Source organism: Benincasa hispida, chromosome 8, assembly GCF_009727055.1.
Source record: "Benincasa hispida cultivar B227 chromosome 8, ASM972705v1, whole genome shotgun sequence".
In the NCBI taxonomy this organism is placed as follows: Eukaryota; Viridiplantae; Streptophyta; class Magnoliopsida; order Cucurbitales; family Cucurbitaceae; genus Benincasa; species Benincasa hispida.
In genome coordinates, this window is record NC_052356.1 from 14,160,027 (window position 1) to 14,173,530 (window position 13,504).

Consider the following 13,504-nt stretch of genomic DNA (forward strand, 5'->3'; position numbering starts at 1 on the left):
CTTCAAGAGAGGCAATCCAGATGAAAGACTTCTAGATCTAGGTGTTTGTGTTAATTGGTTCAAGAGTCAAAGCAATTGAGTTTAGAAGATCCATTAATGAAATTTATACCCTCAAGCATCTCTTTGTGAAAAAAAATGTTCATACTTAATCACTTTTATGATTAATGCTTTCTTAGGATTAATTTACTTTACTTACATCATAGTCGATACCTTAAAATTAGAATGATCTCTGAATAACTAAAAGATCATCAAATTAAATACCTAAAAACGATACTCGACCAAGATTATTTTAACTATATTATAATTTGATGTGTACGCTTGCACGACATTAATCGTCACAATGTATATATAGCTAACAGTTTTTTACAGTTAGATGGTCTGAGACAAACAAAAGTATCATAACTTTACTTTATGATTATTAGGAGGCATGCAACCACTCAAATCTAACATCCAACAATTATTAAGATTTAGCATCCTTGTGGAACTCATAATTATCTAAAAACTCCAACCAAATCACTCCCCCAACCCCAACATAAGCCAAAATCACAAACTCGCACATATGCAAAATCTTGACAACTAAAATTTTGTTTGATAACCATTTAATTTTTAGTTTTAAAAATAAGCCTCTAAATACTCATTCCACCTCTAAATTTCTTGCTTTACATTATCTACTTTTTACCAATGTTTTAAAAAACCAAGTCAAATTTTGAAAACTAAAATAGATAACTTTAAAAACTTGTTTTGTTTTTAGAATTTGACTAAGAATTCAACTTTTTTTACTCAAAGAAAGATGAAAATTATGGTAAGACATTAAAAAGAAATAGCTTAATTTTTAAAAACCAGATATCAAAAAGTTACCAAACGAGGCCTATTATAATCATAACAAAGTCTTTACAACCATAGTTAAAAATCACAACCCATAATTATCTCAAAACTCTCACCCCACCCCTAGTCAGAATCATAAACAACATTTACAAACATACATAATTATCACAAAATGACCAATTTTACCTTACTAAGTATTGTATTGACTTGGCTAAACTTTCTTTCATACCCTTGCTCTTGGTGTTGATCCTGCAATAATTTTTCAGTCCTTGACATCCCTTCCTTCACTAAACTTCTTCAGAATTTCATTGATTTGGTTAAACTTTCTTTCATACCCTTGACGTTGATCCGCTAATAATTCTTTGGTCCTTGTGAGACAAGTCTCAAGAGATTCGACATACTCTTGTGTTTAAGACGATGCTTCTTTCCTTCGTGGTGGTTTTGGTCCATATCCGAATCCGTTCATGTATGATGACCTCTTTCCAAGAACCATAACTATAATTTCTTCATCAGTCTTATGTTTTTCAACTTTCCTTAACATCAACATATTTTCCTACTTACACAACACAACAAATTTATAAAACATTGAAATTTGCAGAAGTAAGAACTAATATTTTCTAGGGAAAACATTTTTTTGTCACTAGATTTTGGTTTTAGTTTCTATTTGGTCCCTAAGTTTCAAAATGTTACACTTTTAGTCCATAAATTTTGAGTTCAATTTCAAAATGTTATAGTTTCACCCTTAAGATTTTAGTTTTGTTTCAATATGGTCTCTAAATTTCAAAATTTTCACATTTAACCTCAATCTTTCACTAAAACTCATTTTCCATCTTTTATGATAATGCTTATTAGTTAATTTTAAAAAAATTATAAATTAAATTAATTAATACACATAAACACCAAAGATTAACTGTCAATATTCAGTGAAACCTAAAGACCAAGTTGAAACAAATCTCAAATATCAAGAGTGAAATTGTAACAAGTTTAAATCTAGGGACTAAAACGAGACAAAACTTAAAGCTTAAAGACTAAAAGTGTAATATTTGAAACTTAAAGACTAAAAGTGTAATATTTGGAACTTAAAGACCAAATAAAAACTGGACCATAAAACCAGGAGACCAAAAAGGTACTTTCCTTATTTTCTATTAAAACATTAAAAGAATGCTTACATATGCTTCTTTTGCTGCTTGGTCTACCCAGCCCTTTGAAGCAGAACAATGTGTTTCATAGAAAACCTCGATGAGGCTTATGTATGTGCCATCTTCCTTTCCCTAATTCAATATTTTATTTAAGATTAATTAAAAATATAACAAAAATTATACTATCAATAAAATTTATGTTCATCATGCCTTATCAACCCGACGAGATAGGAATGATTTTGATCCACCACAATGATTAAATCGAATTTTACTTCGACTCACTTTATTTCTAGCAGATTTTTCCTACATTGAAATGTATCGTTAGAAATTCTAGTAGAAATATGTTTGATAGAATTAAACCTCAATTCTTATTTACCTTCCATGAAGAAGACTCCCATCTATCGCACAAAATATTCCAATCATCAGTAGTAGTATACTTATACGGATTTCGACGGGCCTCAACTGGATCAGCATATTTCTGGTAGTGTTTATATAAAGTCCATCTGTAATCCTTAAATCGATTACCAATTTCGTAGTAGATGTATCTCTTAATATGTGGTTGAGAGATGTCAACATCAAATTGATTCTTTTATAACAAAATAAATAATAATAACGGTTAGTATCATATTATAATTAATAAACATGGACAAAAGAAAATACACCTTACCAACAATTGTTCTGTTAAAATATCATAAAGTTCATTTGGAATGTCTTTCTGCTTCTCATATTTTAAAGGGATGAATTTTCTCACCAATACTCCTATTTCTCCATTAAACAGACTTGCCATGTCTCCAATTGGTTTGCCTTGTGTTGGAGTCCATGTAACTTTTATTCTTCCCATGGTGGCAGTAGTCTTATTTAAGCGAACTCCCCGTGAAGCACCACGTACTCGTCGCTCTGCTCTCGTCATATCATTAGTCGTATTCGGGTATACAAAATCATCGTGATTACCTGAGAACAATTACATCAAGAACGATGCATAATATGTGTATAAATTACCTTCTTCGTCACAATATCAATTGAGAAAACAAAAATTGGATAGGAAACTATAAGCTTGTTGTGACGAAAATGAAATTGACAAGCAAAGAAAATGTGAAAGTGTAAACAATAAAGATCAACGGAGAGATTTATGTGGTTCACTAACAATGTATTAGCTGCGTCTAGGGGCAGAGGGAGAGAGAAGTTTTATTATTACAAAAAAATATTAGATGATATAGATGTAGAGGCAGTCAGGCACCAGAAAAGTTAGAGGATTTATGTATTGCGAGACTCTATACTTGGTCACTCGAAGCACCAGATAACAAATTCAAGACATTCCAACAAAGGCAAACATACTACATGTTGTAAGATGAACCATTATTCATTGCCAATTCAATACGTGATTAACTTTGAAAAATCCGTCCGAGATAACAAACATGAACATCTATTCCGAGTTGGGTAGTTATATGAATAACAAATGTCAAGTAAACTTCAAGAGTATAACAAACACACCCAAAGAGATATAACAAAACATTCTTTTAACAAATCTTTTGCAATAGCTTGAAATGCCTAGCATCTCATCTTAAACGGGAAAAAAAAAGGAAAAAACAACAACGCAAATAAGACATTACTAATATTTGCCTTACAAAACCCTACATTATATCAAATAGGCTCAAAAGAACACTTCCATCAACAATTTTTAAACCCGAACATGCAAAAGATATTTTACCAAAAAATGGTAAAAATCCTAACCTCTTTAATCCTCTCTAACGAGGAAGAAACCAATCTCTGGCATGTGAAAAATAGATGGAACACAAGCTAAGCCAAGCAAACAATATAATGCTCCAGAAAAATGTAGTAACAATAATCACTGAAAAGAAACAAGAATAGACACAGGAAAACGATAATCCAGTTCGTTGTAACCACACCTACGTCTGGGAGCCTTTCAGCTTGGATGCAAATAGTTTCACTAGTTAAGATAAGCGGTTACCAAGTAACAAATAACCTATACTTACACTATCAAGTTTTACACAGCTAATTTCTAGCGAGCCTGTTAGAAGAGTCTACAAATTCTAGCCCCCCCCCCCCCCCCCCCCCGCCCCCAATTCTGATGTCGCTTGCATATACTTCACTACTCTTTTCGTCGTCTCGTTGAATTATCACTCAATTAGTTCTTCACATCAACTAAATGAATTCAAACAAGGTTACTGACGCACTGTAGCAACTTAGACAGATGAATGTCTTCAATATTGAAACACACCATGGCTACCTTTTTTACCATCAAAACTTTTCTTTTAAAACTCAAAAGCGACTTACCCTAACCACCAGCAAACAAGAGAAATATATGAAGCCCCAAAAGGAAAAAATCCCACATACACAAGAAAATAATGTAGTGGCTAAAAAAGGCAAGCAGACCCAACCAAAACTTGCAACAAATAAGGAAAGAATATTCAGCAATCATATAGATACATGAAGTCAGAGACAAATAAACAACAAGAGAGTTAAAAGAAAATATAAATGCCAACAGTAATAACAAGCTCCCCCTTTGGCAAAAGATTTTCTTTTATCGAAAAACCAACCAACAACCAATGCCAAACCAAAACCAACCAACATTGAAAGAAGCTAACAAAACCAACCAGCAACAAAACAAACAGCCATTCACCAAACCAACAACCCATAAATAGCCAATCAACACTTGCTCCCTGTTGCCAAAAAGAAAATAAGTCAGAGCTCGGAGCAGAGAGCTGAGATGTAAAGGCACCGTCAATACGAGGCAACGACAGGCTCAACAGATGGACAAGGGCATCAATCTCATAACTTCGATCAGTTAATTCCCGAACAACAATACTCAAAGTACGAGACTCAGTTGATAGAATACGAAAAATGTGCGTACCAAACTCAATAAAAATCGACAATCCACCCTTAGAGACATTAAAATCCTTAGGGAGAGGAATGTCAGTAGCTTTAAGAGAACGAATGTTATGAACAATGTCAAGCACATGAGAACCTTGAAAGATCTTGTAGCTGAGATTAAGAACCTTGGGCTCAGGACTAGAATCATCACCCGAACCAAGAATAGTAAGACGTTAAGATAAGAAAATACAAGATAATAATCGCGAAAAACAGATAGGAAGCTTGATAGCAAACGAGTCAACATGGCAAAGCAACTAATTCTACACACACACACCAAAATTAAAGGTAGACAAAGTTCCAATCTGATAAATAAGGCTTGCAAAAGTAGGTGAAAGACTAGAACCATGTGTTGAGAGACACTAGTTGGCAATGCCAATCCTAAAAAGAACAACATACTTCACACTGAGAGTTGCAACAGACAACTGACCAGACTGAGGCCAAATAGTCCTTGTGCCTCTAGTGAGTTCAAAAACAAGAACTTCAGTAGAGGGATGAGTCTTGCCAAGGTAGAGGACTAATTGTAGGCATAAGATAAGTGTTGATAATTGTAGGAGCCTCACCAAGTTCTGAAGATGACATTGCCATTGTCAAAGACAAACAGTGCACCAAGGTTGGTCGGTGCAAGATTACTCGGAATGTACCTTCTATTCCTCTAATGGTGTGTCCTTTCATTGTGAGGACAATGTTCAAAAGTGGAAGTATGCGGTTCAACGTTGCATTGCCAATGAAAAAGTTTTGTCCGATCAAACTATCTTCTGCTTAGAGATCATGGACCTTATTCAACAAGCAGATTTGCTAAAAATAGTTGTGGGGCTTCGATCTCTCTATCCTCAGCTGATGAGAAAGTATTGTCAATCTTCCTGCGAAGTTTAATGGTCTAAATAGCCTGACAATCAGAAAGTTCATATTCGTGGAGTTTGCTTCTCAATTTCTCCTACAATTATCAACCTTTATCTTGGAAATGATGAGTCCTCTCCTATTGGTGAGCCTCATCCTAAGGAGCACGAACACGTCATTTTGAATGAAGTGTCAGTGTCAAACACATGTCCAACACTGACACGCATTGGACACATGTCAGACACGCGTTGGACACGTGTCAGACACGCAATTTTGTGTCTTTTTTTTCTTTTTTGATTAGTCAGACACGCCAAGATACACTCAAACATGTTGAGGAACACATTCCGACTTTTTTATTTTCACTTCGTTGAAAGAAGCCCAAACCCACTTTATTATTTTAGTATTAAAAGTAATTATAACTACTCGAGAAACTAAAAAATTTTACCTTATAGAAGTGCTACGATTATAACCACCTGTTAGCATCCCCCATATAGCAGACCTACCTATGTTTTTTATTTTACTAATAAGCCTCCTCATTTTACCTCAACTGATAAAGTCTTTTTCCCAGTGGGAACCTCTTGTTCTTTGGCCTTTTGCTCCTCCACGACACCCAGTCCTTTACCCACTGGTTCATCTAACTAACCTCCTCTAGAACCTTTGACCAACCTCCCATTATCACATTTGACCTACCAAACCTTTCCGCCATTTCAAAATACTCACCCAAGAAGCTTATCATTAATCACACGCAAACTAATTTCATCTCAGGCACCAAGCATTATACAGCCATAAAGTGTTAACTCATCCACCAGCAGATTTAGTATAGGCCCGGAGGGCTCAAGCCCTCCCTCAACTTATATATATAACTGTTATAGTCTCAATATTATTAGCTAGCCTAGTGGTAAATTTATCTTTTAGCTTCCCTTTGGACCTAGGTTCAAATTCTATCTTTACATTTGTTTTTTCAAATTATTTTTACTGAATTATAAAGCCCCTTGTCAACAAAATTTCTGGATCCACCACTAAACTCATCCATTCAATTTTCTATATTATATGATATCTTAAAAGTATTGTTATGTTTAATATATATAATTAATTTATCTTGAAGTATTATTACATAAATTATTTTTTAAATATATGTATATGTGTGTGTGTGCGCGCGCGCGCGCGTGTGTCCCCAACGTGTCGTGTCCTACATTTCTAGAAATAGGTGAGTCACCGTGTCTTATCGTGTTGAGTCGCATGTCCGTGTCCGTGCTTCTTAGGCCTCATCCCTCTACTTAAGTTCTTGTTTCTGAACTCACTAGAGGCACGAGAACTATTTGGTCTCAGTTTGGTCAGTTATCTATTGCAGCTCTTAGTGTGAAGTACGTTGTTTTCAGGGTTGGCATTGCCAATTGGTGTGTCTCTCGACACATGGTTCTAGTCTTTCACCTACTCTTACAAGCTTTCTTTATGAGATTGGGACTCTGTTTACCTTTAATTTTGGTGCGTTTGTGTACAATCAACTACTTTGCCATGTTGACTCGTTTGTTATCAAGTTTTCTTTCTATTTTCCACGTTTACTGCCTTGTATTTTGTTATCTCAATGTCTTACTATCTTGGTCTAAGTGATGCTCCTAATCCTTAGCCCAAGGTTCTTAATCTTAACTATAAGATCTTTTAGGATTCTTATGTGTCTGACATTGTTCATAACTAAGAAGCACGGACACGGACACCTGACACAACACGATACAACGTGGCGACACGCCCATTTCTAGAAATGTAGCACATGATACATTACATATGGGACACATTATATTTTTTTTATTTTTTTAAAAAATAATATATGTGATAATACTTCAAGATAAATTAACCATACATATTAAACATAAGAATACTTTTAAGATACCATATATTATAGAAAATTGAATGGATGAGTTGAGTGGCAAATCCAAAAATTTTGTTGACAGGGGGTTTTATAATTTAGTAAGAATAATCTAAAAAACAAATGTAAGGAGTGGAACTTGAACTTGGGTTCAAAGGGGACTAAAAGACAGATTTACCACTAGAATAGCTAATGACATTAATATTATGTCAATTATATAAATATAAATATAATATATATAGCATAAAGTTGAAGGGGGGCTCGACCTCCCCCCTCCCCCAGAGCCTATACTAAATTCATCAGTGGATGGTTAAAAAAAATATAACCTTACACTTTATGGTTGTAAAATGTTTTGTGCCTAAGATGAAACTAGTTTGCTTGTGATTAATGATAAGCTTCTTGGGTGAGTATTTTGAAATTGCGGAGAGGTTTGGTAGGTCAATGTGACAATGGGAGGCTGGGTCAAAGCTTCTAGAGGAGGTTGGTTGGATGAACCAGTGAGTAAAAGGTTGGGTGTCATGGAAGAGCAAGAGGCCAAAGCATAAGAGGGTTCCACTTAGAGATGTCCAATTTCTCACGAGGACGGGGCCTCGCAGGGATTCCCCTATTAGGCGGGGAACAAGGGGAGGATGGGGAAAAAATCCTCGTGAGCTAAATAGGGACAGTCGTCCCCGCCCCACCCTACCCTACCCCAATTCCCCGTCCCCGCCTCGATTAGCTTCTACTTATTTATTTAGTATAGTTATCTAAGGCTATGTTATTATTATTATTATATAAATATTACATTTAAATTTCAAATTTGATTATTTATTGGGAAAAATAATGTATATGTTTAAATTGAATATTTAAATTTAGATTATATATGTGAATAATTTGATTTATGTTTATTTCTTTCTACTAAAAAAAATTAATTAGTTTTTTTAGGCCAAAATTTGAGTAATTTATCTTTAAATTCAAATTTTCATGTAAAACTAACCATAATAAACAATTTAGTGATGAAGTTAATTATTTAATTAAAATTTGCTCACATTAGTGATTTAAATTAATTGGTTTTTTACAAAAAACAAAAAAGGTAACGGAGAAAAATTCGAACCTGGTCCCTGCAAATTCCCCGCAAGGAATCCCCACCCCGATCCTCATGGAAAATTTCACAGGGATGGAGAATGAAATAGGGAGTGGGAATGGGGATAGGGAATGGCATCCCCGACCTCGCCTCGCCCTGTAGACATCTCTAGTTCCACTGAGAAAAAGACTATCAGTTGAGGTACAATGAGGAGACTTATCAGTGGAAGAAAAAACAGGAGGTAGGTCTACTATATGGGGGATGCTGACAGGTTGTTCTGATTGTAGCACTTCTGTAGGGTATAATTTTTTAGTTTCTCGAGTAGCTACAATTTCTTTTCATACTAAAATAATAAAATGGGTTTGGGCTTATTTCAACCAAGTGAAAACAAAAAATCAAAACGTGTCCCTCAGTGTGTCCAAATCTGGCATGTCTGATTAATTAAAAGAGAGAGAGAGACACGTAAAATTACGTGTTTGACACGTGTCTAAGGAAGTGTGTCGGTGTCGGACACGTGTCTGATACTGATACTTCATCCAAAATGAAGTGCCCATGCTTCCAAGGTTCATAATATCCATCCTAAAGCTACTGACATTTCTCTCCCTGAGGATCTTCAAGTCCCTAAGGGTGGATTGTTGATTCATACTGAGCTTGGCATGCGCATTTTTCATATTCTATCAGCTGAATCTCGTACTTTGAGTATTGTTATTCAGGAATTGACTTATCGAAGGTCTGAGATTGATGCCCTTGTCCATTTTTTGAGCATGTCGTTGCCTCATATTGACGGTGCCTCTACATCTCAGCCTCCTGCTCCGAGCTCTGACTTATTTTCTTACTAGCAAAAGGGATAGAGTGTTTATTGGCTGTTTGTGGGTTGTTGGTTTGGTGGTTGGCTGATTGTTTAGTTGTTGGTTGATTTTGTTAGCTTCTTTTAAGTATTGGTTGGTTTTTGTTTGGTGTTGATTGTTGTTTGGTTTGCCGATAAAAGAAAATCTTTTGCCGAAGAGGGAGCTTATTGTTACTGTTAGCATTTATATTTTCTTTTATCCCTCTTGTTGTTTATTTTGTCTTTGGCTTCATGTACCGGTATGATTGGTGAATACTTTTTCCTTATTTGTTGCAAGTTTTGGTTGAGTCTACTTGCCTTTTTTTGGCCATTGCATTCTTTCCTTATGAATGTGGGGTTTTTTTCCTTTGGGTTTGATATATTTCTCTTGTTTGTTGATGGTTAGGGTAAGCCACTTTTGACTTTTAAAAGAAAAGTTTTGATGGTAAAAAGGTGGTCGTGGTGTGCTTCGATATTGAAGACATTGATCTGTCTAAGTTGCTACATTGCATGAGTAACCTTGTTCGGATTCATTCAATTTTTATGAAGAACTAGTTGAGTGGTTTCAACTAGATGGTGAAAAGAGTGGTGAATTTTATGCAAGACGATATCAGATTAGAGGGAGCCAGAATCTATAGACTCATCTACAAAAAGCATTATAGTTAGGGGGAATCTAACTTGCCCACTAGTAGTTAGCTGTATGTAAAACTAGATAGTGTAACTATTAGCTATTTGTTACTCTGTAAACGCTTATCATCACTAGTGAAACTCTTTCATTCAGGCTAAAAGCCTCCCAGACATAGGTGTGGTTACACTGCATTTTCTTGTGTCTATTCTCGTTTCTTTTCTGTTATTATCATTGTTACTACCTTTGTCAGGAGCATTATATCATTTGCTTGGGTTAGCTTACATTCCATCTATCTTTCATTAAAAAAAGGCTTGAAGCTAATACAACTCCCAACGAGCACAAACTCCGATAAAGCATGATGGAAAAAAAACAAGAAAACAAGAATGAAAAAAAAAAAATAACTCTGAATTCCAACAAATATCCAAAGGAAATGCTGAAATACACTCAAACAAACACTTTCATCAACAATTTTTGAAATCCAAGTAATACTCAAAGGGAGATATTTTAATAAAATGTGTAAGAATCCCAACCTCTTTTATCCTCTCCGACCAGGAAGAAAACGAACTTTGACAAGGAAGAAAAGCCCTAAAGCTAAAGGAACTTTCAGCAAGCGCAAACTCCAAAGAAAATCTCAATGGAAACAAAAAGAAAATAAGAAAAGAAAAGAAAAAGCTCTGAGTTCCAACAAATATCCTTAAGAAATGCTAAAATATACTCAAAACAACTCTTTCATCAACAATTTTTGAAATCCAAAGAATATGCTATATGCAAGAGGAGATATTTTACCAAAAAATGTATGAGAATCGCAATGTCATTGATGCCCTCCAACGAGGAAGAAATCAAACTCCGACAAGGAAGAAAAGCCCTGAAGCTAACAACACTTCCAACAAGCTCAAACTCAAAATTCTCGATGGAAATGAAAACAATAAAAGGGACTTCATGGAAAAAACTCTGTACCCCAACAAAGTCCTAAAGAAATGCTAAAATACAATAGAAAAAACCACATCATTCTCAAGTTAAAATGAACTATAGAAGAAACTATATCGTTCTCAAGTTCGTGACACAACATGCTTTCAATGTTTTATGCTACACCTTCACATCGCTTTAAAAACAATGTCGTCCAAATCCGACTTAGTGACAGATTATATGTACTAACTAAAGCAAAGAATCCAGTTTGGCACAAGACTTAAAAGTGCTCGACATCATCCATCGTTTAAGTGATTATTTCATATCACCACTTGCTTTTGTGACAAAGCTAACTATGGTCACTGGCTTTACCAACATATAAAATTTAATGGCAACGTTTTATAGTTCATTACCAACAACCAACGGGTTGTTACTAAACATATTTTCAATTGTAGTGATATTTTGTCAACAATGATATAAAACTTTTCACCTTTTTTTTCTGCTGCCATGTGGTAGAACATGTTGCTAATGTACAATCATCATCATAATATTTTTCCAGGAGATACTTCTACTCAATGAAATTGGTATTCGCCACAAGTATTAACAACAAAAGTACATATTTCGTCGTTATAAAAGACTTGAAGACATCGAATAATATATCGATTCTTGCAGTGTAACAGAATTCTCAAAGACATGCTTGAAAAGAAGGAAAGGAAGAAAAACCTTGTGATTCAATTGATGCTGGATGATGCTGTTGTTCAAGTACAGAAGCAACGTTTGTTCTTTTTGTATCTGTTTCCTCAAATTCATCCAGAATTATGATGTTTGGCTCACAATCCAATGGGGCCATATCCTCATAAACCATGTCTGAAAAATTGGTCTCCCTCAATACACAAGCACATGACTCACAAACCCAACGTTCCGGGACATTCTTTAAATAAACACTCATGCAATAACTGGTAGAGAGAGATAACACATTATAAACGATCTTTCATGAAAGTAAGAATCCAGTCCCTGAACTTTAGTCATGTAACAATTTAGTCTACATACTTTCAACTACGTAATAATGAAGTCCATATATTTTTAAATTTGTAACTTCAATTTTTATTGTGTAACAATTTAATTTTTGTAGTCTATAAGCATATTTGTGTCCCTAAAGACATGTTTGACTCAAGGAGTAGGAGTACTTGGAAGACTAGAGTCGTTATTTAGCTCAAGGAGTATGTGAATCCACGACTAAAAAATATCGATTTCATTACTTATAAACAACTCTTTAAACTTAGCAACTTCACTCCTTATCCCAAACGTGCACCCTCTAATTAGTTTATGGATATACCTATATATAAGAAATTTCATTAAATTCAGCAACATTATACTCCATCGAGACTAAACCACTACTACTTTTAAGGTACAAGGACTAAATTGTTATAGATACTAAAGTTGAGTGATTAAATTGAACAACTCATCCGACTAAACAACTTCACTCTCCTAGCCACAAAAGCCCTCTAATTAGTTTAAGAAATTTCATTAAATTCAACAACATTTTACTCTGCCGAGACTAAAGTACTGCTAATAGCTTTAAAGTACAAGGACTAAATTGTTAAATATACTAAAATTGAGGAACTAAATTAAAAAAATAAGAAATAGGTTTGATGAGTGAAAAATTACATGTGCTCACAAGCTAATTTGCAAAGGGAGCATGTTACAAGTACCTCAACATACCCAACATGGCCACAAATGTCACAAATTTCAACCTGAAAATCAAATGAACTTTAAATCAGAGATAAATTTTCAACCCCCAACAGAGATTTTTCACCATATGAGACAGTAATAGAAAGATGAATCGATGAAATTAAGGTTCTTTTGAACATTGAATCAATAGAATGCAATGTGGAGAGAAAGAAAAGAGAGTAAAAAGTTAGGGGAAAATAAGGAGTTTGTAATGTTTGATTGTACCATGTTGTTGTTATTGTTGGAATCCATGGCTGAAGAGCTCGATTCTTCGAATGTTGTTTGAGTGTTTGTAGAGTGTTTATTGTAAAGAGTGCAAGCTGAGGAACATTTCGTGCATGAAGAGAATAGCCTTTAATGGAGTCTGACGCTTCTTCATTGGAATTTGGAAAACAAACAGGAATTTTGAAAGTTTAATCTTTAAGTTTAGAGGCTATAATATTAGTGTTGGTACTTTTATTAAAATTTAAATTTAGTCTCAATTTAATTTTTATTTGGTTTATAGATTTCAAAATATTATTATTTATTAATTATATTTTTATCTTTAAATTTTAAATTTAATTTTATTAGACATCTAAAAAAATATCACTTTTAAGTTAATTTTCATTTGGTTATTAAATTCCAGTATTTTATATTTTTATCGAATTTTTAATAATGCTTACTTTTAATCGTTTTTGTCGACTATTAGCTAATAGATTTAAAATAATTATGATAGGAAACATTTTAGGACTGGTTTTAAGTATAGCGAACTGAGCCAAAATAATTATAAATATAGTAAAGTCTAAAAGAAATT

The 13,504-nt window shown here is 34.2% G+C and overlaps 1 protein-coding gene across 3 annotated transcripts; it reads right to left on the reverse strand.

Annotated features, from left to right (window-relative positions):
- Positions 1 to 871: 871 nt before the first annotated feature.
- On the reverse strand, positions 872 to 13,078 carry LOC120083572. 3 transcript variants are annotated; one of them, XM_039039392.1, is made up of 8 exons: positions 12,937 to 13,078; positions 12,649 to 12,734; positions 11,704 to 11,936; positions 2,632 to 2,915; positions 2,341 to 2,550; positions 2,175 to 2,267; positions 1,995 to 2,096; positions 872 to 1,320 (listed from the first exon to the last, which is right to left on the reverse strand). In XM_039039392.1, exons 1-8 carry the CDS (start codon positions 12,961 to 12,963, stop codon positions 1,288 to 1,290), a joined length of 1,068 nt encoding a protein of 355 aa, XP_038895320.1. In that variant the 5' UTR covers positions 12,964 to 13,078; the 3' UTR covers positions 872 to 1,287. The 3 variants fall into 3 exon arrangements, with proteins under 3 accessions (XP_038895320.1, XP_038895319.1, XP_038895321.1); XM_039039391.1 differs by having other exon boundaries at positions 872 to 1,378; XM_039039393.1 differs by having other exon boundaries at positions 1,249 to 1,381.
- Positions 13,079 to 13,504: the final 426 nt, after the last annotated feature.

Excerpts from the sequence above, each read along its gene's own strand:
- LOC120083572 (XM_039039391.1), bottom strand. The coding sequence starts at position 12,963 with ATGGATTCCAACAATAACAACAACATG. Across the intron at positions 2,268-2,340 it reads GGGAGTCTTCTTCATGGAAG|GAAAAATCTGCTAGAAATAA; the intron begins GTAAATAAGAAT and ends ATTTCAATGTAG. Across the intron at positions 2,097-2,174 it reads TATCTCGTCGGGTTGATAAG|GGAAAGGAAGATGGCACATA; the intron begins GCATGATGAACA and ends ATATTGAATTAG.